The 24,490-nt window shown below is 38.9% G+C and overlaps 1 protein-coding gene across 4 annotated transcripts in view; it reads right to left on the reverse strand.

The window, feature by feature from the left end:
• Window positions 1-24,490, reverse strand: part of cep162 (centrosomal protein 162) — a 35,407-nt gene that overhangs the window by 4,101 nt on the left and 6,816 nt on the right. Inside the window, exons 4-27 of one of the 4 annotated variants that reach the window (XM_072680051.1) lie at window positions 24,016-24,357; window positions 22,570-22,710; window positions 21,216-21,345; window positions 21,019-21,092; window positions 20,778-20,842; window positions 20,480-20,510; window positions 20,269-20,394; window positions 19,847-19,972; window positions 19,537-19,722; window positions 19,247-19,328; window positions 18,932-19,154; window positions 18,461-18,686; window positions 17,856-17,998; window positions 17,549-17,740; window positions 16,256-16,393; window positions 14,531-14,643; window positions 11,444-11,555; window positions 11,225-11,351; window positions 10,975-11,138; window positions 5,559-5,663; window positions 5,024-5,269; window positions 842-1,503; window positions 558-699; window positions 229-327 (exon numbers count right to left, since the gene is read on the reverse strand). In XM_072680051.1, coding sequence (XP_072536152.1) covers window positions 229-327; window positions 558-699; window positions 842-1,503; window positions 5,024-5,269; window positions 5,559-5,663; window positions 10,975-11,138; window positions 11,225-11,351; window positions 11,444-11,555; window positions 14,531-14,643; window positions 16,256-16,393; window positions 17,549-17,740; window positions 17,856-17,998; window positions 18,461-18,686; window positions 18,932-19,154; window positions 19,247-19,328; window positions 19,537-19,722; window positions 19,847-19,972; window positions 20,269-20,394; window positions 20,480-20,510; window positions 20,778-20,842; window positions 21,019-21,092; window positions 21,216-21,345; window positions 22,570-22,710; window positions 24,016-24,357 — 3,995 coding nt within the window. Of the gene's footprint in view, window positions 1-228; window positions 328-557; window positions 700-841; window positions 1,504-5,023; window positions 5,270-5,558; window positions 5,664-10,974; window positions 11,139-11,224; window positions 11,352-11,443; window positions 11,556-14,530; window positions 14,644-16,255; window positions 16,394-17,548; window positions 17,741-17,855; window positions 17,999-18,460; window positions 18,687-18,931; window positions 19,155-19,246; window positions 19,329-19,536; window positions 19,723-19,846; window positions 19,973-20,268; window positions 20,395-20,479; window positions 20,511-20,777; window positions 20,843-21,018; window positions 21,093-21,215; window positions 21,382-22,569; window positions 22,711-24,015; window positions 24,358-24,490 lie in introns of all 4 variants that reach the window. The other 3 variants (XM_072680050.1, XM_072680049.1, XM_072680052.1) reach the window with 3 other exon arrangements.

Genomic DNA, 24,490 nt, shown 5'->3' on the forward strand with positions numbered 1-24,490 from the left:
CAATATAAAACATTCAGAATATAATAATTGTACTCCAAAATAAGCACCATTGACCAGCCTGTAGCCATAAGGCTGTATCTCAGCAGCAAAAAAAAATCCTTAAGTGTTATTAAAAAAAAAAAAAAACCACACACACACACACAAAAAAAGGACTTTTTGTAAGAATTGGACAAAAAGACTAAATATATACTGTGTATACACATTGGATGATATGATGGATTGTACTACCTGGTTCTGCAGTGTCTCTTCTCTGAGTTTAGACACAACAAGAGCATCTTTAGTACTCTGCAGTTCCTTTAATTGCTCACGCAAATGCAGCACCATGATCTGGAACACATACATAAAACATATTTCAAAATATATAAACCTTTCCCACCCTACTTTTAGTTGAATATGCATTTTCTACTTGTAATCATTTTTGTAATAACCAACATCATTAGATCTTTTTCAAGCAGTTAAACTTCACATTCAGTCTTTTCATGGAAATTCAGAAGAGGCATATTTATGTTCTTGTGACATCAAGCTATAACAGGAACAGAACATAAATGCTGACAAACCTCTTGTGTCTTCATTTGATTTGTGAGTTCCGCCACTTTGGAAGAGGAATGCTCGAGGGCGTGGCGTGCCACAAGATGCTCTACCTCCCTCTGGTGCTCAGCCTTAAGTGAGGCAAGCTGCTCTGCAATGCGGTCCTGAACCCTGAATAAAGGGTTGCACGGCTGAATCAGTAATCTAAGCCATTCAGAAAACAGACTAAATGGTAATATATTCATTGTCTTAAGACACTCTCCAATCTCCAAGAAAATTAAGGTCATCTTGGTGAGGAGGTGTTATTACTCACCGTTGGAGTTCACTGTGTGCTTGTGCAGCAGCAGCCTGCAGTGAGATCCTCTCCTGCTCCCACTGCAGCTCAAGCTGCTCCTGTCTGAGCATCAACCGGTCGTTCTCCTGCTGCACCTCAGAAATGTGAAATCCTGAGAAAGCCCTGGGCTGATAGTCTTTCTCGTCCTTGGTAGGAGGGAAAGTCTCGGTGGCAGCGACAGGAATTGGGTCTTTGTCAGGGCCAGAGTGCTGCTGTCTAGGCTTTGTGCTGGACCCCTCGACCCTTGAAGGCACAGAGAGCATGGTCCTCCTCTCTCTCTGCAGCCTCTCCACGGTGCGATGGAGGTCCTGAATGGTCCGGCTCTTTGCAGAAAGTTCTTGGGTCAGGCGTTCCAGCCGAGCCGCCTGCGCTGCTTCAGCCTGCCGCTGGTGTCGTGAAGGGCTGCGGGTTGACTTCTCTGGCTCTGCTGAGGAACGAGCCTGCTGGACCTGTTCCTGCAGGGAGGCCACTTCAGCCTTCAAAGCATTCACTTGGCTTTGGTGGGCCTCCTTTAGCTGCTTCAGCTCCTCCTGCAGCAGCTCAGCCTTAGTCCTCGACTCCTGGGACAAACCATCTCGATGCTCTGGGCTTCGCTCAGTTAACTGCTGCTCTAGCTCTGAGATTTGCTGCTCATACTGGAGCTACAGAGAGTGAGACATTCAATTTAGGTTTAGATCTCACAACCTCACAATTTAGATCTCTGGAACTGTCTGAGAGATTCATGCAGATGGTCTGAGATATTAGACCAAGAATGGGCAGCTCAAATTCATAACAATGTATAGAAATCAAAATATAACTGCAAAGCACAAACCTGAAAGTACTGCTCATAAGTTAGCATAACATTAATATATTATTATTATTATTTATTTTGGTAATTTCAGTAGCATGCCATTAAAATAATAATAATAAAAAGTCTATAAAACTGCAATAATAGTTTCACTCCAAACAGTGTGATCCACTGGTTATGTTACTTTGTTTTTGCTGTGGCTTCTGTGAATAAGACTTCCATTAATTTAAAATAATGAGCCACAACTGAAGCGTGAAACACAGGAAAAACAAATCTATCTGGCACAAACAGGCTTCCATTAAAAAAAAAAAAAAAAATTATGTTAATTAGATGTTTGTGTTTGTTTGCATTTGCAAGTTCTTAGTACACAACACACAAAATTGGCCACCCCACAGGTGCCAAGTAACTGTAGATGGTATGCAATTAGCACCTTATTTAATACAACTCTCACAAACTCATTTAGATTCCACATCTATGTTTAGAGACCAGTGGAGAACCAATTAAATGCACTTCAGAACATCCTCAAGAAGTTAAACAGCAAACTCTAGCAGTAACAAGACCAAGACCAAATCCACAGCTTGGTACAGCACAGCTGGCTTGGATAAATGCCAAGCCAGCTAAAACAGCTTTAGAGTATAGGTATAGGGAACTGATATACAGTCATGTAAAAAAAGAAAAAGTTAGGACACCCTATGATGGCCTCATAATAAACATATGGACACACACACATTATATATATATATATATATATATATATATATATATATATATATATATATATATATATATATATATATATATATAAAAACATATGGACATATATATGGGATATATTTGATCTTTAACAATTTAGAGAGATAGCGAGGGTTTTCTCTTTGATCACCTGCCATTAACATAAACCTCTGCAGTCTCTTTCTGATGGTAGATGATGGCATTTTAGATATGTTGAAGACTCTTTTTTTTTTTTTTTGGCACATCTTTGGCTGAACTTGCTAGGATGAGCTGACCTGGCCATGTTGGCAGTTGTTTTGCTGGTAAATTATAATTGTGAACAGTGGAATGGCTGGTTTCTAAGTGTTCTGAGATGCTTTTAATCTCCTCCTAGACTCTATGTCTACAACCTTCTTTCTCAGATAGCTCTTTGGATTGGTCCCATCATCCATGGCGATGCCACTCACTTCAACACTCAGGAGCAAACCAAATTATATGTCTGTGGTTTAAATATGATAAAATCCTCTCTTACCATGTTCTTAGCATCGGAAATATTGTCCAAATGTCCAAATATTTTTTAAAAGACCAAGGTTTCCATGAGGTGTCCTATATTTTATTTTTTATTTATTTACATGACTGAACATAATGGGAGATGGAATGTCTTGCACAAGTACAGTCCAGATGAATGAGAGAGAAACGCTCTAATAGGGTTACATCGTGGCGCTTTCAGAGCTTTAAATAGATTTCCACTGCGTAGCCTGTAACTCAGCCTGTTTGCCAAGACGGATTTCAGGATGAGGTACAAAAAAGCTTATGCCATATGCATCAGTTCCTTTTTTATGTAAATTTGTACATAAAACAACGCTGGCTGTTTGCAATTTGCTGCATGGACTTTAAACCCAGGGACCCTGGGAAGTGTGTCTAAAATAATTACTGAGGGTAGTGCTATTTTGGGTTCTATGCATGTAGAGATGACTGTCCATGTTTGGTTCAGGTCCTACATTTCTAGTTCATGGTGTTCCTCTCTGTTTTGTACTGGCATAATTACAAGATGATCCACTGTATCTAATTTGCAAATGACTACAGAACCCGATGGGGCAGTGGTGGCTCAGCGGTTAGAGCTCCGGGCTGTCGATAACAGGGTTGTGGGTTCGATTCCCGGGCTCGGCAAGCTGCCACTGTTGGGCCCTTGAGCAAGGCCCTTTACCCTCTCTGCTCCCCGGGCGCTGGAGTTGGCTGCCCACCGCTCTGGGTGTGTGTGTGTACTCACTGCCCCTAACACATGTGTGTGTGTGTGAGTGTGTTCACTACCAGATGGGTTAAATGCGGAGGACACATTTCGCTGTACACTGTACAGTGACAAATACGTGCACCTTTACCTTTACCTTTTATTTCGGTCTGTTTTTTTTTTTTTTTTTAAGGGACATGCCATAATGGCATACTCTCACTTTCAGGCACTCGTTTCCTCAGAAGACTTTCTACTTGGAGTGTTGAGGTAGGGCTGCAACTAACGATTATTTTATTAATCGATTAATCTGCCTATTATTTTTTCGATTAATTGATTAATCTGATTAAAATGTCCTTTGTCTTTATTTAAAAATAGAACATTAAATAACAGAGCAAATATGTGCATACAATAATTCAATACTAATACATCTGTAAATTAAATTAAATCAAATGTATTCAGAAATTAAATAAAATGAGCATATTGCTGATTCAAACTCTGCACTGTATTGGATTACTTCTTGATGTTAAACTTTTTTGGAATATTACGCCTCCGCTCCAGCTCGCTTCGTTCAACTTGCTCTTATGTATTATTTATTTTTCTGTGTAGACGAAACAATGCAGGTGATGTAAGCGGATATGACAAGGTGAATAACACGTAAATCGTGCAACGGATCAATAATGAAATTTGTTAGCCTTTTAACACTTAACACTTTTAATAATTAATTCTATTGATTCGTTGTTGCAGCCCTATGTTGAGGTTAATGTTATTATGCTTTTATCATCATACGGTACAATATTTATAGTGATGCCTTCGAGAGAAACTCCTTACTGACGGACTCTGTGATTGCATTTTTGTGATGATCTGCACAAAACGCTGTAGAAACCCATTAAATATGCATGTGTCTATGGTGGACTGGGAACAGAGAATGTTAAAAATGCAGTCATAAAATAAACTTTCTGTTTCTATGGCAACAACCTGCTTGTCTAAAGCATGAACCACTGAGAATGAAAACACACACACACACACACACACACACATACACACACACACACATACACACATACACACACCATGGTTTGCTCATTTTGCAATAGTATAAAATTAAACTGTACTTGTTTTTCTTATGTCAGGGCTACACCGAAGCACCACAGCGGCACCATAAGCCGCTGTGGTGCTCATAAGTATCCACAGCGGTGGATACTTATGAGCACATATGTCATCCCTGTTGCTTCTATTATTTTCTGATCCATTGCAGCTTTAATGTACCTAAACCAAATGCACAGCCACAAGCACAACTATTGTGCAGAATGCACTTTTCCAAGAAAAGAGAACCCTCCTGGAAGCCACCCCACATTTAGTAGAAACACTTCAACATTCCTTGCCTTCTCAAAACAGTGAGACTTAAAAGCAGCAGCCTACACTTCATGCCACAAACCTTAATTCTCTGGAACTGCTGCTCCATGGCTCTGAGAGAGCGCTTGGCTTCGTCATCGCGGCCCTCGAGCTCAGCCTCCAGCCTGTGGATGCGTCGCTCTAGTAGGGCTACCGTCTGGGAGGGTTGAGGAGCTGCATGTTGATGGTTGCTTCCTCCCTCTTCACCACCTGCTGCCACTGCAGCATAGATCAGAGCAGGCAGGGAGTTTGGGTGCCTACGCCGAAGGATCTCCTCCATCTCCCTCACCTGTGAGACATGTTTGATGATATAAGCACTCGGAATTAGGAGTGGGCCAGACCACAAAAAACAAAGGACACTTGATTTCCATGCTGTGTGAGCAAGCTGTAAATAAGTAAGCACTCAGCATGGAAGGTGAAGAGCCATTTGAGGAACACAGATGGTGTATAGCTCATTTCTGCAGTACTGAGGAGATGAAGCAGAAAGAGGAGATGTGCTCAGAATGAGAAAACTGCAGAATGAGACAGCTGCCTACTAGCTGAGTACACAGAACTATTCTCTACAGCTTGTTTCTGACCTGCCGCTCCAGGTCCTGGATTCTCTTGGCCTCCCCAGCCCTTTCTTTTGCTTTCTTCTCCTGCAGGTTGGCTCGCTTGGCTACCTCCATCTTAAGCTTCTCCACCTACGGAAAAACACACATTGGGCAAGCACTATAAAAATATGAACAGCATATTTTGTCCAATTTCAAAATAATAATAAAAAAAATAAAAACAAAAAACAACAAAAAAAACTTAACTGTAGAGCTACACAACCCTCTAGATGTGCCACCTAGGTGCTCGGTCAGTCTTTCATCATTTCAATATTTGACTACTGGAGCTCCCTCCTGGCTGGTCTTCTTACCATCAGGCTATTCTTTTTACTGATATTTTGCTGACTAAGTTCTCCTCATCAGATTCAGAACCCTGAAGTTGGCCTACAAAGCCAAAATGGACCTTCACTTTCACCTCTAATGTCAATGCTCAAAACCCAACCCGGACCAAGTGCCCTTCTTCAAGGGCAGCATGCATAGACTGACCTTCCCTCGGAAGACAACCATTTAGAGCGGAGGTCACCAATGAGTGGACCATGGTCCGGGTCTACTCAGACCAGGACCTGATAAACGTAATTTTGAGTCTTTACAGTACAGGTTTAGCAGCTTACAAAACTAAAAATCACATGCGACGCTATTCAGCCAATGAGATCTGTGCATTATGATAAACACTGCAGCTCGGGTGCATGACACATACAGGGAAGAGATGAGAAACAGTGGAGAAGAATGGAGGCAGAGGAAAGTTAATTCACATGTTATTTAATAGGTGCTCATTGTTTTTCAATTTTTTTGTTTTTATTTTACTTGAAATGAGAAAAGAACATTTATGTTCTTTATTATTCAGAATTGCTCCAGTTCAGTGTAAATATGACAATATTGTTGAAATATTGAATTAGACATTCAGAGCCACATCCGGTATACTGAAGCCAACAACTGAATCATAATGCAGGTCGGACATTAAGATGTTCTGGACTTTGGCTTGTGGAAATGTTCTTCCAGTTTCTCTAACTGGACCATAATAAATTTGAATGAAATACCCCTGATCTAGACTTTTCTCTGTCCTGAGGTCGAGGTGGTGGAATGAACTTCCCCTGGGTGTCTGAAGGGAGCGGTCTTCAAACACTGACTGTAGACCATCTTTTTCAAGAACACCCAAATTAGCACTAATATCAGACACAGTGTCTATTCACACTAACTATGGATATTTTCTGATTGACCAGCAGAGCACATGTGTAAGTCACTCTGGATAAGAGTGTCTGCTAAATGCCATGATCGTAAATGTAATTGGGATTTTGCTCCAGGTCTAATGTAATTTTTAACCACTGCTGTAAAGGAGCTTGTGACAGTTTGCAAGTTGTGCCTCAGTTCACAGGGGTACGCCTGCTTGCTGTTTCACTGATAAGCAACTACTGTGCAAACACAAGACAAGTGAATCTAGACCCTTTTAAAAACCTAGACCTTTAAAAAAAGTTCCACTACAGCTGTGCATCAAGAAGCCATTTTTAGTACTATATAGAACCCTTTTCAAGGAGACCGATATCTCTCAAGAGTCAAAATATTATGATTATTATATTTCTATGGCCTTCAAAATACCTTAATACAGTATACCTATACAGGTTGTTCTTGGTGTTTACTGGAAAAAAAACTGAAAAAGTTGCACAGAACTTCTACAGTGAAATCTGGACTTTAAAAACTAGGTTACTGTATATCCAGGCTTTTGTTCAGCATACAGCAGATTTTAAACCATATGGCCCCTAGACATATAGACTGACAGTGTAGATTACACTGTAAATTCAAGAATTGCTAAGCATTATGTAATACGTGTTTAATGGTGCTTTTACGCTCCTGGACTGGAGGCGTTAACACAGGGATCAGGGACCTAAAATCTGTGCGCTGCTCATTAAGCATGGCCATTTTACATAAATGAGAGCTGAGCATTTAAAACCACTACTGTATAAAGACGTATTCAGACACATCAAACCTGTAGGTGGTGATTGAAAGCAAACTTGTTTAAGGAATGCTACAGCAACCACACTCTCTGCTGCAAAGCATTCAGTCCTCCACAGAAATAAATGATTTATTACATAAGAATGTTTCAAGATGTTTTATACCCGTATGAGTGTTATGTATGAAGGTAAACAAGTTTGTTAAAGTAAAGTTTGAGAACATATTTTCTTACAAAAGCTTTAATAAACAATCTTTAGAAAAGGAATATATAGCTGATATGGTATCATAAAAATACTCTCATGATACATGAACAGTACAGACTAAATACATCAGTACAACAGATTCTTAAAAACTACTATTCAGATACTCTCCAATACTGAGCACAGTCTGCTGCACTTAATCTAATTAAACCAGTCCAATTACTCCGTTTGTAATGAAACCTGCAGTTGATCAGTGTTTAAGTACTGATGATGTCCTCGATATGCTTAGACAGGCTTATTGTGCATCACAATAAAAAATCATCTTATTGACCACACTGTACATTACATATTAATTAGTCAAGCGTGACTTTCTAAGTATAAATAAGGAACTAAATGTACATATGACATGTCCTGCAAATTTCACAACACAATTTGCTTCATGAAATCATCATACGGAGGACAATAGAACATATTTAAATGTGTCATTAATTTCGTATATACCACATTTTGAAATTTGATGTGAGATGAAGTAAATGAACAGTACAAAGCATGTGGTAAGAATTTCAGTTATGTCCTGAAGTCTTAAAGCATGTAAAATACTGAAATCTTTTCAATACTGACACTAGAAGAAAGCATATATTTAAGGCATACATTTTCTGTCTTAGCTGCTGATCTCAGGGGGAGGAAAAAAACTACAGTATTTCAAAGCCATGAAGCAACAATGTTTTAGCTCTCTATGAAGGGCAAAATGTGAAACAGTCACTTAGGGGATTATCATGTCTCCCACACATGAACGTCAACTCTGTGAAATCAGAACATCCTGACCTAGTTCTTGAGAAACACAAAGTTCTAGGCGGAGTATTAGTCCAAGAATACTGGTCTGTAAACCACTGAGCTAAATCAGCGATTCCAACCCTGGTCCTGGAAACGGTTAGCTGAATCAGGTGTGAATCAGGTGTGTGAACCACAGAGTTAGATGATCCACTTGGCCTGCTATCAAAACAACTTCTCATATTTGCCAGTGTGTTATTTTGTCCTGACTTGAATGTAATGAATGAAGCTGCTGAGTTCCTTTTGTGGATATGCAAAATAAAACACTGTTTACATTTACTGCTGACACCACCTGAGCCCATAATGTATCAGTGTAAGTACAATGCATGTTAATTAACAATACCCATTTGTTTTCATTTTGCGTGTGTTGGATAACATTGTCAGATCTTCATGGTCATTTTTCTTCACATCATGTGAAACAGCAATTAAGGGTATTCCGATTGAAGTACATTTAGTAAAAAATGGATTTAAAAAGCATATTGTATCAAAGTCTAAATATGTATTGCAAATCCTAATGCTTTGATCTCTTCCCAGGGCATGTCAAGTGTTAGCATTTGTGGACATCACGGTCCAAAAGGATTAAGTAAAGTGGAGTAATGAGGAGTAGTTGGGGGTTATTCATGCACCTACACTGAATTTTTATAAATCAACTATATCTGTTGCATTGTTGTCATTTTTGTTAGCATCTAGTTTATTCCCAGGTTTATTTTGTTAGAGGGTGGCACATCAAGCAATCAGTGTGTAATTAGTACTCTGTGCAATGATTGTTTTCAAATGTTTAATAAACATACAGAAAATTTTAATTTTAATTTCACTAGGTATGCATCCAACTTTCTCAGTACTACACAGAATGCTTTTCAAGGGGTTTATCAAAAACTAAATTCAAAGCAAACAACATACGGGTTTATCTTGTGTGCTCCATGCTCGACATGAAGTTTTGGATAATAGCATTCAAAAGCACTTCATTCTCAATTCTTAAATATCAAATTTTAAATTTATACTTGTATGTACTTACAAATATGTCCATCACTATTGCTGAGTGCAAACATGATCAAATGAACACTTTAAAGTCAAATGTATATTTGATGTATATTTGATTTTAAGACCATTGCAACATCAGTGTAAATATTATTGTTAATTAATAAACATCCAAAAAAAACATTTTTTATAAGGATAAGAAAATGAATTCAGATACATGTTTTCTGCTACCTGGCGAATTGCACCACAAAATACATATTTTACACACACAATTTCAAAACTTAAATGACTTAAAATATAAAAATATAAAATATAAAAAAAGGCTTAAACAGTTTTTGTGTTTTATATATTTTAGTTTGTTTAAAAAAAAGTTTTTGTGAGCATTATATTCCAGATGCATCAAATATGACAAAATTAAAAAAATCTATATATACAAAGTGTTTATATTTAAATATATGTAAATGTATATTTAAATATATTTACATTTCTATTTTGAATAATTGCTCAGAAGGTTATAAAAACAGTTCAGTTTTAAAGAATCAGATTTTTCTGACAATTATTTGATGGTTCCAGTTTGGGGGCTGACATTACCACAAGGTACATATGCAACAGGGTTAACAACATTAGGGGGGCTGAAGGCGTAGAAACATTGTGAAATTGCCAAACTGGGGTGGGGGCAGTTGCGGCCTAAAGGTTTAGATGAAGCAGGCTTGGGACCAGAAGATCAGAGGCTAGATTCACAAAAACATTTATAGCTGTTCTAGGCTGAGTATTAGTCCAAGAATACCATGTTGGAAAACTACTCAACTAAATCAGAGATTCCCAACCCAGGTCCTGGAAATTGTAGTGTTTTCCTGCTCCATCACACTCATGTCAACTCAGGAAGAGCCACTGAGCAACACACCTAACCCCCCAAATTTCTCCACAACACTGCTCTGGGTGTGTTCTTACCAGCCTAATCAGTAGTGTGTGTATATTCACTGCCACAGGTTAAATGGGAAGGCTGAACTCTTGAATTGTTGTACTGCTGTGCAATGGCTGTAAAGCAAGTTCATGACACTCCTCCTGCCTCCCGGCTGCTGTCTCATTAGTAGAATATTGTACACGTGGACAGCCATTATTTTTCTTCATTCAAATTTTAAAATATTGCCAATATTGATTTGTTAACCCCTTGACCTTTGAGATTATTATTGAGATATAGATTTAAGACCTATTTTCAGGAACTGCTATAAAACTTAGTTAGAACTCTAGAGTTTAAAATGTGAACTCCGGACACGGTCATGAATTAAACAGCTTGGTCGGTGCGCACATTGTTACACCCCTAGCGACGATACAAAACAACTGGCCACACATTATTTGATCTGAGTGTGTGTTTGTGTGTGTGACCTACACAGATATATAGAGAGTGCTTACCTGGGTCAGGGTTACTACTGTGTGAGCTGTCTTACCTGCTCAGTTAGTTTCTGTGTCTCTGCACTGGCTGCTCTCAGTCGAGCTGCATCTTTGTCCAGCAGCTCCTGATTCTCAGCATACCACTGTAGCCTCTTTTTTAGCTCGGACACCTCTTCCTTATGCTTCTCTTCCAGAAGCTTCAGCTCAAAGCCTTTATCACCTGAGAAAATGGTCAACCTGTTAAAATGGTACTCACCTAACCACAGATACACAGGCAGCTCAAACTACCATATTGGTTTGTCCTACCTGAGGTGTAGAGGACCTGTGCTTTTGCTAAGTCCCTCTCTTTTTTGATCATTTGCAGGTCCACCTGTAGGGCCTGCTTCTCTTGTTTTAGCCTGTGGGTTTCCGCCTGTAGCTTTGCTTCTTTCCTCTACGGAAGCACATACATAGACAACACAGACATCAGGACAAAACCAGATATTTATTTAGCTAAATTACAAGGACTGGATCTGAACAGCTTACCTCTGCAGCTTGCACCTGAGCCATTAGCTCAGTGACACTGTATCCTTGATCTGCAGCAGCTACACTTCCACTTCCCATAGTCTTCTGCTTATTGATCCTGTGTAACTGTTCTCTGAAATATACAACAGATTAGTGCTGAATGTTAAAGGTAGGGGTTTTGGCTATTTTACATTATTATTATAGATTTGTTTAACAAATGCAACCTCCTAGTTAAGTAAGCCAGGCCCTAACCTTCTTGTAGTACAAGGCTACATTTTACTTGTTGCCCCCAATTCTGGTCCCCATTTCAATTTCAATGTCTCTGGTCTGAGTCTTATAGATAATGACATTCGGTTGACATAAATGTCTCAATGGTTTGGCCCCGGATTTGTAATTTGCTGACTCATTTTTAGCAGGCTACAAGCTGCTATTAGCTCGTAAATGGCTTGTGTGCACCACGCAAAAGTGAGGAATCCCACACCAGCAGGATCCAATGCAGAGATAATATTTCTTTACACATATTTAAAAACAGTGAACTGATACACTGTTCACTGTTATTTCATATGTGAGCAGGGAGTATGGGTTCCAGTGTGGCGTCATATGACATTTTTTTTAATGCAACATAACTGAAGACATTGTATCTGTTAATAACAGGCTGACGTGTTGTGGCTTTGGATGGATCAGTTCGGAGGGGCTTTGTGCTCGATTGTCCATCACAGTAGAGTCACTGATGATGACTTGAACCGTGAAAAGGCCTTCACAGCTGAGCAGTCACAGCCAGTCAGAGCTCTAGTCTTGTGACAGATACCACACGGCTACAGCAACTGTTGAAATGTTAAGAAGCTGACATGCTTCTCTTTTTCTTTGTTAGCTTTGTTGTATTCATAGTCGCTTCTTATCACTGCATTTTCACATTTTGAGCCATTCAGAATGACCTAGAACTAAGTTTTTAAGCTAGTAGCCTACTAGCCTAAGTTTTTAAAGCTAGTATTACTTGTAAAAAAACAAAAACGTATCATAGATCAGAAAGAATGGGATTCCATGGTAAATCATATAGTAACATACCAGTAGTCAAAAACAACATTGACAATATGTTGCCATGGCAATAGGACTACTCAAAATAGCTGTATGCATGATATGTTTTGCTAGTAAAAAATGACTGTTCATTAGAATTAGAATTTCTACTATTACAAATGAATTACAGAGATTAAAATAAAATTTTACTAGTAAACACTGAGCTATGACTTGCACTGTTGGTGGCATTTTAGGCTTTGTTTCATAAGCTTTGCAGTGTGTGTTCAACTTCCTGACATACATAACATTAAAAAAATATTTATACCCAGAAAGTTAAAGACAAGACTTGTATTTTCTTTCTGTGTAATGGATTAGAAAATGCATTATTATTGGTGGTTAGTTTTATAACCCACCCTGAAGCCAGTTACATCTGCTATTTGACTTCATGATGACCCATGTAAACTGTTTGGCTTAAACCTTACTTTGCGGTCATCCTTGTCTTCTTGTTTAATGTTCTACCAGATCCTAGAGCATTATGTAGTGAGCTGAAGGAGGGGTGGAAATATTTCTTTTTAACTTACACATACACTCACATACAGATAAATATGTACATATATATATATATATATATATATATATATATATATATATACACACACACACACACACACACAGACACACACTATTCCATCTGTATATTTTCTTACTTCTTTTATTTCTATATTTATAAATATATCTATATATTTTATTTTTACTTAAATGTAACTTTAAATTTAGATCTTTATTGTATAGCTTTGATGTGGGCAGACTGTCTAAAAAGCATTTCACTGCAAGTTATACTGTGTATGACTATGTATGTGACAAATACAATTTGAATTTGAATTTAAACATTTTTTGAATTTGAATTTGAGTGTGGGCTGAGGCCTACAAAAATAATCTGCGAGAGCACCTCTGTTTAATGAAGGTTGGGGTCACACGGGCAGACTGCACAATTCCATGACTGCTAAAGCTGCCTCCGGCAAACTCATAGCCTTAGGCAACTTCCTTATTGCCTATGCCAGGAACTGCTACTGCCTACACTGCACTAATCTTGTTGTACAGACTGAATGCCCACCTCACTACGCATGTGTCCCAATCTGTTTTCTTAGTATTCTTAGACAGATGTATTTATGTTAGGATTAAACAAACATTCAAAGCTTGAAATGTTTCACCTTCAATTCCACCCGTGAAGTGAAACAGCTCATTTAGCTGTATCTATCTAGATACCTGAATTGGTCAATTTATCTTTATCATTTAGCCCTTTTGTTGCTAATTAAACCTTATAATGTAATAAGCCTAGAACTGAAATCTTTCAGGGTTTAAAAACAATCTTTTGACCTTTAAAGACCAAAGGTGGTCCTGAGTTGATTGAATATATATATATATATATATATATATATATATATATATATATATATATATATATATATATATATATATATATGGCATAAGAAGAAAAGAAACAGAAAGTACAGAAATATCCAGTGTTACCAAGGCCCTCTTCACACCATAATAACCACTTACTTCAAGCATAAAATATTTCCTTTCCCTAACACTTGAATTTCACTCCTCTGGCAATACCCTTCATTTAGCTGTTAGAGATGTCGTGTGAAGCGTGTGAGAAATGACATTCTGCAATGACAATGACAATAAGCCAACATGCAGAACGATTACATGTTGAATGCTGCCCAGACGGAGTGTGTGGGTAAAATGTTTCCCTAAAATTTACATGAGCATTGCCATTAGCTGAATATTATACACTATTAGGAGCGGCCAGGACAGCTGCGTAAAATGCTCAGACCACAACACGATGTCTATCCACTCCATTCATTTGCCAAGTTTATATCACTACTTAAGCTACTGTATGATAGAGAATGCACCACAGATCCTTCACAGAACCTTTCCAAATGTGAATATGACTATTAAAAAGCGCAGTGAAGATAAACAGATGTACATGTTTGTCGCACCGCAACGTGTCAGTGCCACAAATGTGCATCGCAGATGGCCCTTAAGTGTGAGGAGAGCCTTTATGGACACATGACTGGAAAGACTCACTTAGTGAAGGCTAATTCAGAGAGCAGCCGCTGGTTCTCTGTGAACATGGCCTCTTCGTTTTGTTTATTTTGCGCCTGGAGAGCCTTCATCTGCACGTATAACTTCTCGTTCTCCTACAGGGCAAAAAAACACAAAAAACAAAGCATTTACTTTGTGGCTGGTTTGGCACAACGGATGACACCAGTACCTAGCATTGAGCTACCATACCAAGTGGGAGACTGGGGTTTGATTCCTGGTCTGGGTGACTATCCTGTGCTACACCAATTACAGGCCTTGGGCAAGACTCCTAACACTACATTGGCCCACCTCTGTAATTTAAGTAACCTATGCTAAGCTAAATGCCATAAATGGAAATGTACATTTAGAGACCGCATTATGCAAATAAATCACAAAAATTAACCAAAAATCAATCACCACACAAGTCCACATCAAGATTTCTAAAATTACACCATTAAAAAAAATAAAAATAAAATATATATTTTTTGTAAGCTCTTTTATTGCCATCCTATTTTAGATTTTCCGTGAGGTCCACTTGCATAATTTCTGTGGCTTAATGTTCGACAAATGTATGTAATTCATTTTTACACCACTATTTTGTACACCAATATCCTTTTGTTATTTTCTTTGGTGCAGTGCAGTGTTGATTCTCCTGAGAGGTACTAGCTAACACAGTTGTTGTTGTATTGCTGTTGTAATGTTTGTTTGATATCTAACTTTAATGAAATAGTTCAACACTATTTCTGTGTCTGTTTCTCACCCCTTTTTTCTGTTTTTATTGACTCAAACTGTCAGTGCCATGTTATTAATCTCATATCTTAACACCCTAGACCTAGGAATAGTTCAGCCACACATCCTAATGTTGCTGTAGTTTGCTTTTTTTCTTGTTATATGTACTTGTACAGTACAATTAAATTCTTCTTTTTCGATTAGCCCAGCTTACAAAGATGGGTTGAGAGCGCAGACTCAGCCACGCTGCAGCAACCCTGAAACAGAGAAAGTCAAGGTCCTTGCTCAAGGGCCTTTAGTGAAACCTACAAACCTGTGATCTAGAACTCTGAGAGAAGCTTCAGGTCAATCACACCATGGCCATACAGACTTAAGAAAAGCTTCTACCTCAAGGCCATACATGAACTGAACACTACCAGATACAAACACTGACTGTTTTGGGACCTGCTTGCATTTACAACATGTTTATTCCAAAGGCACCTTATTCATATGTTCTTGTAACTGTAAAGAGCACTGGATCCTGTATATGTCAATACTCTCAGCTGCTATATTTACGTACTACATATTATGATATATTATTAGTTTTTTTTTTCATTCATTAATTATTTTTAGGACCACTGCCTTCACCATTTCCAGAATGTGTGTAATTTCTCAGTACTATACATCAGGTAAATGATTCATGTTTTTATTTCAACCAGCTGCTATATTTCTATTGCTGTCTGTTATGTGTAAACGCTATTGCAGCGAAAGTTTGCTGTACACTGTGCAATGACAATAAGAGGAATCTAATTTATAAATAAAAATAATAATGAATAAATCCATTATTAAGACAGTCTTATTAGTGGTACCCAAAGGTGTATTCAAAGGATGCAGTCGAGTCTTAGACTTTAAGATACTGGATTTATAGTGTGTGTGGCTGGATTTGATTCTTGGCATTCTTTTCTTTTAGCCTATGTGCTCTACTCTGGAGCGGAGAGCAAAATAGAGACACAAGTTTACCAGGTGATAGCCCTGAATCAGTGTCTCCTGTTGCTTCATCTCTTTCTCAATCTGTCGGAGTTTCTCCTCCGTTGCTGGGTCTGAGACCTCGCCAAAACTCCATCGCTGTTTCTTACTGGTCTCTTCTAGGCTGCGCAGCTGAAAAACAAGCATTTTCAGCGCACCATTAGCGCAATTAGCAGTTCATACTTTAGCAGCCTTCTAAAGTCAGTTCCAATGCCAAGCACAATGCTAACTGACGTGAACTCAAACACACAAAAACATTGGGTGAAAGCAACCACTCATGCAAAGCTAAAGGATGCCCCTAAAGCAAAAAGAACGAAGAACGACAATATTTAATGGGAATAACGCAGAGTGTTATGTAGCATGGGCTCACTCAATCATTCTTCCTGTTGTCCATTTGTCTCCCTATGGGTCTTCTCTCTCTAAAAGGGCACTTATGTAATCAATCTCACTCTCCCAGTTCACAATAAAATTGCCTGAAATCCATTTAGAAGCCCAATATTTCTTTAGGAACATTGTTTTTTTTTCTCTGCAGCTCCGTGTCTGAACATTAATGACCGCTAATGCACAAAATTATACATAGTCAGTATCAGTACATGTGTATATATGTACATTTAGTTCTGTATAATATATACCTTTGCTCAGTGGTCACATTAGCAAAAATGTTTCTGTCATTGACTGTTTTTGTTTTTATTTGTTTCTTAGACTTGTTTCTTTAATTGTTTTTTAGACAAGGTCTAAACTCTGCCTGAAGTGGCGCTGCTAATTTCAGTCTCCAGTGCGGCAGAAGAATGCGGGTTTAGCCTTCAAAGAGCATATGCAGAAGTGCTCTGCTGCTGTAGCCCATCCCCTCAAGACCGGATGTGATGTTCATTCTAAGACGCTTTTCTGCTCAGCATGATAATAAAGAGTGGTTATCCGAGTCACCCTAGCTTTTGTCAGGTTAAGGTAGACTGGTCATTCTCTATTGACCTCCTTCATCAAAATGATGTTCTTGTCTGCAGAACTGACACTTGCTGAATGCTTTGACTTTAATGAAGCCTTCTGAGGAAACTCTAAAGATGTGTTGTAAAGTTGTGGTGAAAATTCTCGGAGATCAGCAGTTCTAGAAATACTCAAACTACGGAGATCACATTTCCACCTTATTCTGATGGCTGATGACTCGTATCTGCATGACTGCACTGCTGCCACATGACTGACGGATTAGATTATTGCAATAAGTAAGTGTATATTCCTAATGAAGTGTCAAACTGAACCTGAAAAGCAGCATGAGCAGACAGAAGCACTAACCTTGCTCTGTAACATGTAGTTCTCCTGTTTGAGCGCACTTATCTCCTTGCTATGCTCTTGCTGTAGCTGCTCCTCTCTGAGCAGGAGCCGCCTCTCGTTCTGAGCAAGCTGCAGACTCAGTTGCTCCAGAGAAGAGCGTGTCGAGAGCAGGTCCTGACCACTGACTGCAGGTACTTCCTTTCCTAAATCACTCTATCACAGAGATACCAGAGGAGGAAAGAAATGAAAACAGTAGCACAGCCCTGGATCAAAAAAGGAAAGACATTTGAATTCCATGCAGGTAGTGAAGCAGGAGATGTTTACTCACTGTGTTCTTTGTTGTTTGCTGTGTGTTGCGGTCTGAAAGGTCAGGGCGGTCAGGGTTCAGTTTCATTTGATGCTCTAAAAAAGCAGCAAAGGACTGGACTGAGGTAATGAGTTCACTGCTTACCCTCAAACCAGAGTCTGCGCCTAAACAGAAACATGAAGAACACTACTTAATAAAAAAACACACACTTAAAAAAACTAAACAAAAAAACAACAAAAACAAAAAGGTGATGTTTCACTGATCATATTTTGGCTCATTTTTGACATCTAGTGGCTCAAATCTGCTTTTACAACCTGCAGTTTTTAGCAGAAGAAAAGACATAAGTACTAGCAGTGACCAGTTGTATGTAAATTAAAAAAAAAAAAAAAAAAAAAAAAAAAAAAAGGTACAGAACGGTTAATGAAAGTCAAAGAAGCCTGTGGACTGATTAATAATATTAATATAAAGAGGCTTGTTAAGCAATGAGTGCTTTTTTTGCCCAAGTCACATATTTGCTACTACTTAAAATGTTAAAAATGCTTAAAATACTAATTAATGCATTCCTTGGCAACTTTAAGAATTTCTTGAGAAACGGCTACTGTAAATGTCAAGCGGACCGGTTTTACCTTTGACAGTGTGTGTCTGGTTTAGAGCAGACGATTTGTTGGTGATATGGCTCGGATTCTTTCTTTGAGCCAGTGGAAATGGAGGTTTGGCTATACGGCCAGTCCTGCTGGGCGCAGAAGGCTTCGCCAGCGGTCTGCTCTCAACTTTTTTAGTCCTCTCTGATGGCACTGGAGCTTTTCTAAAAACAGATAAAGTGGACCTTGTAGTAGTAGATCTGCCAGAAGCCTAAAAAAAAAAATTTATACCACACAATTATCAATAATATCACAATAGGACCAATGCAGAAGCTGATAAAGAGGTGAGGGGGCCTGCAAAAACTATGTGCACGAAATGATCCCACCTTCAATTTCCATTACTGTATGGTCCAGTACTACTATTAATCTGTTAGCTCAAATAAATATATAAATAAATAATAAATAAAATAAAAATATATATAATACAAAAGGGGGGGGGGTCAGGTTCCGACTCACCTGCGGCTTCTTGCCCTTGCTGGAGACACTAGGGCGTTCCGGAGAGTCCTCCTGCATGAGCCTTTTCAGCTCCTCAGCAACGCTCCTGTGTCTGTTCTGAAGGGTGGCTGTGTGCGGCTCCATTACTGCAGGGATCTCTTTATTTACTTCTCTGAGATCATCAGCTCGCACTGGACTGCCATCTAAAGCCATCCTTTCAGCACTGCCATCACCTGCTGCTTCACTATATCAGAAACACAGGGCAAACGTCTCTATTAGGAGCAATACCTGCTAAAGGTCATATCTAATTCATCTGAGGGGTGCTGGACATCTTACATTAGGGGCTGAAGGGACAGGCCATATGTGAATCCAGAGTCGGGTCCAATAGCCTGCATCAGTTCCTCTGCAGTCGGTAAATCTTCAACACACAAACAAGTCCTTGTGTTTTGTTTTGGCTTTTGGTAAAGTATATAGCAATAAACCTTAATTGTCTGACCTGTCCAGATGACCTGACCGACATTTTAAGTGCTTGAGAACTGAACTATAACCATGGACAGGTCAAACCGACACAGCTTACAAAAGAGCTCATCACGATGCCTGCTGGTTTCCCAGTCACTGAGACTGACCTGATCCTGCTGTGGAGACATGTCTGAAGGTTCCTGTAGAGAACACTGGAGTGGTGGGAGAAGTTGGACTCCTGCTGGACTCTTGCACTTTGTCATCCTCGTACTCTCGCACAGAGTGACTGATCTGCCAGTATGCCTCCTGCAGTGCCTCCATCTCACTCGCACCACTCTGACCATACGACTGACCTAGACAGGACAGATGGACAGGGAGTAAGAGAGAGTACGAATGGGAGGGGAAAAAAGACACAGAAAGAGAACAGGCACAAAAAAAAACATTTTTCACTTATAAGATCAATAGATATGGCCAGACCTGGAGCACCTGGTCCTGCTGCCTCTGGCATTCTGGAGTCAGGCCATTCAGGTCTTTCTGTACCATCAGTTCCCACAGCAGCCCCTTGATATCCATCTGTGGAGTTCAGAGAGTCATGAAGTGACACTAGAAAAAAAACAAAAAACAAACAAACAAAAAAAACAGTTGGTAAGACTTTCTTTCAACGGGACACTTTAGATGCTTTGTAGATACTTACGTTTTCTTTAACTTACATTCTAGTAGATATAAATTACTCCTGATCCTACACCTGGTCCTCACTTTAACCCTAACTTTAACCTTAACCCAAAACTAAAGTGTTCTTGTAGTTGTGGTTTAACATGTGCAAAACATAAATGTAGTGAGGTTCACTTTTAGCCAGTCTTTTAGGATACAATCCACAGGATTCATAGATGTAAACAGACCTGGAGCACCTGGTCCTGCTGCCTCTGCCACTCTGGAGTTGGGAAATTCAGTTCTTTCTGCAACGTAATTTCTCAAAGCAGCCACCTGATCTCCATCCGTGTCATTCAGAGAGTCATGAAGTGAAACTAGAAGAAAAAAAGGTAGTTGTGGTTCAATAAGCGTACAGACAAACAAACAAACACAGGCAAACACAACCACATGGTCGCTCACCTTTAGCCAACATGCCTCGCCTTTCAGGTTTCTGAATAAAATAAAAAAGGGGAAGAAAAAAAACAAATTAAACACTCATTTTTTTAACATAAAAGTTGGAGTAGAAAAACCATCCAAATCATCAGTTCATGAAAAAACATCTTTCCTTAACAGCTGATGGGAAGTGCAATTGTGGCTTTGATTGATGAATGCTATAGAGGTATTGCCACTGTAGTGTGGTAGTGTTGCAGTTATTGGACAAATGTAAAAGCTGAATGACTAAATGACTAAAAGTGAAGACCCTAAAATATGTACTTACCTTCTTTTCAGCTTTCTTCTCACTTACTTCATCCTCAAAATCGTCACTGTAAGCAGGTGACGGTGCTGAGAACACAAGTGACATTTATAATTATATTATAACTTATTATATTACACAATATACGGGATGACAGAAATGCTCCAAAATGATATGAAATGATCCAAAATAAAATGACTTCCACTGAAGAAAAAAAAAAAAAGATATGTTTCTTATAATGAGTCTGTCTTAACAATGCCCTTACATGTGTTGTCTTTAGCAGAAACCCGTTCGCCATCTTCTCCCTGATTTTCCATTGTCAAAGATACAGCTCCTTCCCTAAAAAAACACCCATTCAAATTAAAACCTCTGAAAGCCTTTTGCAGGACACCATATTATTTAATAATCACATGACAGCACTTTGTTTGCTCTGTTCATTGTCGGATAAGTGTAGAAAGGCACCGTTTTGGTGAGGTGACAGTGGAGCTGCTGGATTCTCTCTCTTTGTTCAACCTGAGGTCATCAGACTCAGAACCTCTGTCCAGGTTGGGAAAAAGTCTTGCCTTCTCCTTCTCATCCAGGTCTAAGTCAGCTGCAATTTGTGCAGATCGAGATACAATCAGTGATTCTGTGAGGAACCCAAAAAACAGCTGCTTACTAAAAATACAAATCATTCAGGGACTATGGATCAGGGGTGTTCCTGAAGGGCAAGATGAATAATTTTCCTGCTCACGTAACACTTAACAGTGGAATCAGACACTTTTTTCAAATATTCTAGATAGAGGAAGTAGATGTGAAAATATTATAGACCTTTTATATGTTACAGAACATTTATAGTGATTGCAGACAAAATGCATCAGTAGTGACCAATTCCTAAAAACTACTATTCAAATGCTCTCCCATACTACGTACAATGATGTTTATTTAAAATGTGCTGCACTTCATCTAATTACACCAGTCTAATTACACTGTTATGGCATGTGCAGCTGATCAATGTTCTCTAAGCACTACTGATATGCTTAGAAAAGCATACAATTTACCATTATACAAGGAAATTGTTATATTGGCAACCTCTAAACATTAATAATAAAATCATTAAGACAATAATGATAAGACAGATGTGAAATGACAGTTCACTATAGAGAACCTACAGAATCAGTGTTCTTAACAGTGGTGTAGAGTTTAATGCCTGTAAAAGCTTTGTGGCAAAGTAATTATATGAAATGGTCAGGCATGTGCATTTTAACTTTTTTTTTCCACATAATTTGAACCTGGTGCTCTCACCTTTGGGTCAAAATGTTCTCAATGATGAATGGACCAATAGAATTGCATCAAAATGACTTGGAATAAAATATTTGCACACTGAGTTCCATAGAAAGTTTTAATTTCCTTCGAGTAAATTTGTTATTTGGAGAGGATTCTGTGTGACAGTGATGATATTTCTTTTTAATGTTCAGGGAAGAAACACTACCCAGGTATGCATCATCACTATTTTACTGCAGAAAAAAATATATAATATTAAGACTAACATGCTTGTTATGCATAAATAAAATGGCTGTCTTTGCTTTTTAGACATGCGATCCACCCCTATTATAATAAACCCAAGTCAATAACTTTTTACACAACAAACCATTTCACACTCAAACGCTCTGAACGTCTGTTTACATCCCACTCATTAAATGATGCCTTTTTGTTTAACTGTACATTTCCCTACAGCTTTGTTAAAGAATGTCTGTTTGAGAAGGAAAATCATCAAACTGTGGTGGACACCGGCCTTTAAAAACAAAAGAAACAGAACTATGGATAAGAAACCAACCCTCTGGCTCTAGACTGTCTCTGCTGAAGATGACTGCATCCCCTCTGGGCCCATTCTCCAGCAGTCGCTCTTCGTCAACCTCCTGGATGGGCTGAGACTTCCTTAAGGATTTGAGGAAGGTCTTCCCAGATGCCAACAGTCCTATCAGTAACATAAGACCCAGTAATTAGAATCAAATCAAGGCAAAACTGAAGGAACATGACACTGCATTACTGTCCCTGCCTTCGCATTAGTCATTCACATCTGAAGCATGATTTACCACATACGCTTACAGCTCATCAGTCACACATAGCTACAGCTATTATGTGTTCACCAAGCAGTAAAGGGTCTGAAAGGAGTCGCAAGCACATTTTTCAACAGAGCTTTCTGCTGCAGTTCGACGTCACAGGACGATGGATGAACAGAGGATTTCATTTGAATGGATATATATTTATGTTGGGGGGGGCAGTGCTCAACCATGACCTTCAGAGTTAAATAGGAGTGCAATGACTAATATACTTAGTTGAATAAATTCAACAACAAACTAGTGGGTGACATCACATATGTTTCTCTGCTAACTAGGAATAATTCACCACACACATGACCTATGAATTATTCACCCAAGTTTAACCATAACAGTGTGAAATGCAATAATTCTCTTAATCTGGATGCAGAGCTGCAGCAGAAACATAAAGACTGTCTGTCATGTGAGCAGAGCATGTGGATAAAACCATTACGCAGCCTTTACACAACATGGCCACACATCTGCAGCGGCAAGTGGAGAGCAGACTCATAACTTATATGGACACAGGCTGAGTTTAAAAAGGAGGACTCTTCTCGTAAGCCCGTCTAGAAAAGTTATAAATACACAGATACACAGTTACAGATAAAATTACAAACAAAAAAGAGCCAATCAGCTGGCTGGTAATAAATAAAATTCCTGCCTTTCAACAAAAAGAGCCAATCAGCTTCATGATTATGGATAAGTTCCCACCCTTAAACAAAACAGGCCAATCATCTTGCGGAGTCGCGTCAATGAAATTGTGGATCTAGCTAAACCACTCTTTTTTGAGTCACCTCGCAAATCTTGGTTTTAGTTTTTGACAGGAAAAAGCTACTGGAGATGTATTAATCTTTTATAATACCAGTAAAGTTCCATAAAAGTTTTTTGGTAACTGAGTGATTTATAATCGGAATAATCAATTATTCCTTTCAACTTTCAAAATAGTAATTTATTGCAGAGTTCAATGGGAATCAACTGTGAATATGAATAACCACCAGCAGATATTCTACTGTTTCAATTTGCATTTGCATTTTTAAGTCCTAAATATGCTTCAAAATGAACACATTTTTGCACTTCCCCAGTTTGAGAAAAGCAACACAAAGGAATAGAAAGAAGGACAACAGAGTGAAGGTGCTGAGAATATTGTAACAGGCAGTACTGAGTTAACTGTCTTAGAGGTTTACCATTGTCACTACTCGATGTGTCACTGCCACTGCTCTCTCTCTCTGAAAGAGCGTTATCAGAGTCTGTCAGAATGACACTTGTCTGTCTCGGTGTACTGTGGGAGTACTCAGCCGTGAATGGACTATCTGACTCCAAGGGAAAGTCGTCTTCAGAGGCCCTCTTTTCTTCTGAACAACTGTACTCATTGGTTAACAGCTTCTTTGGCTTTGCAGCAGTATGTTCAGAGCCCCTCTGCCTATCTGTGTCAGGGGAAGTCTCTTGATAAGGCAGATTGATCTTGTCCAGACGGCTGGCCCTGTCGAGGGCCTTGCTGCGAGGTTTAGGGGTGGGCTTAGAGGGGACTATGGAAAAGAGAGGGTGAGGAAAACAAGAAAAAGACAAAGAAGTGAAAGAAATAAATTAGAGCAAAACGAAAAAAAAAAAAAAAAAGGTAGTCATAGCGACGGGGTTGTGAATAGACAGCAGATAAAAAGG

This window comes from Salminus brasiliensis, chromosome 5 (genome assembly GCF_030463535.1).
Source record: "Salminus brasiliensis chromosome 5, fSalBra1.hap2, whole genome shotgun sequence".
Taxonomy (NCBI): Eukaryota; Metazoa; Chordata; class Actinopteri; order Characiformes; family Bryconidae; genus Salminus; species Salminus brasiliensis.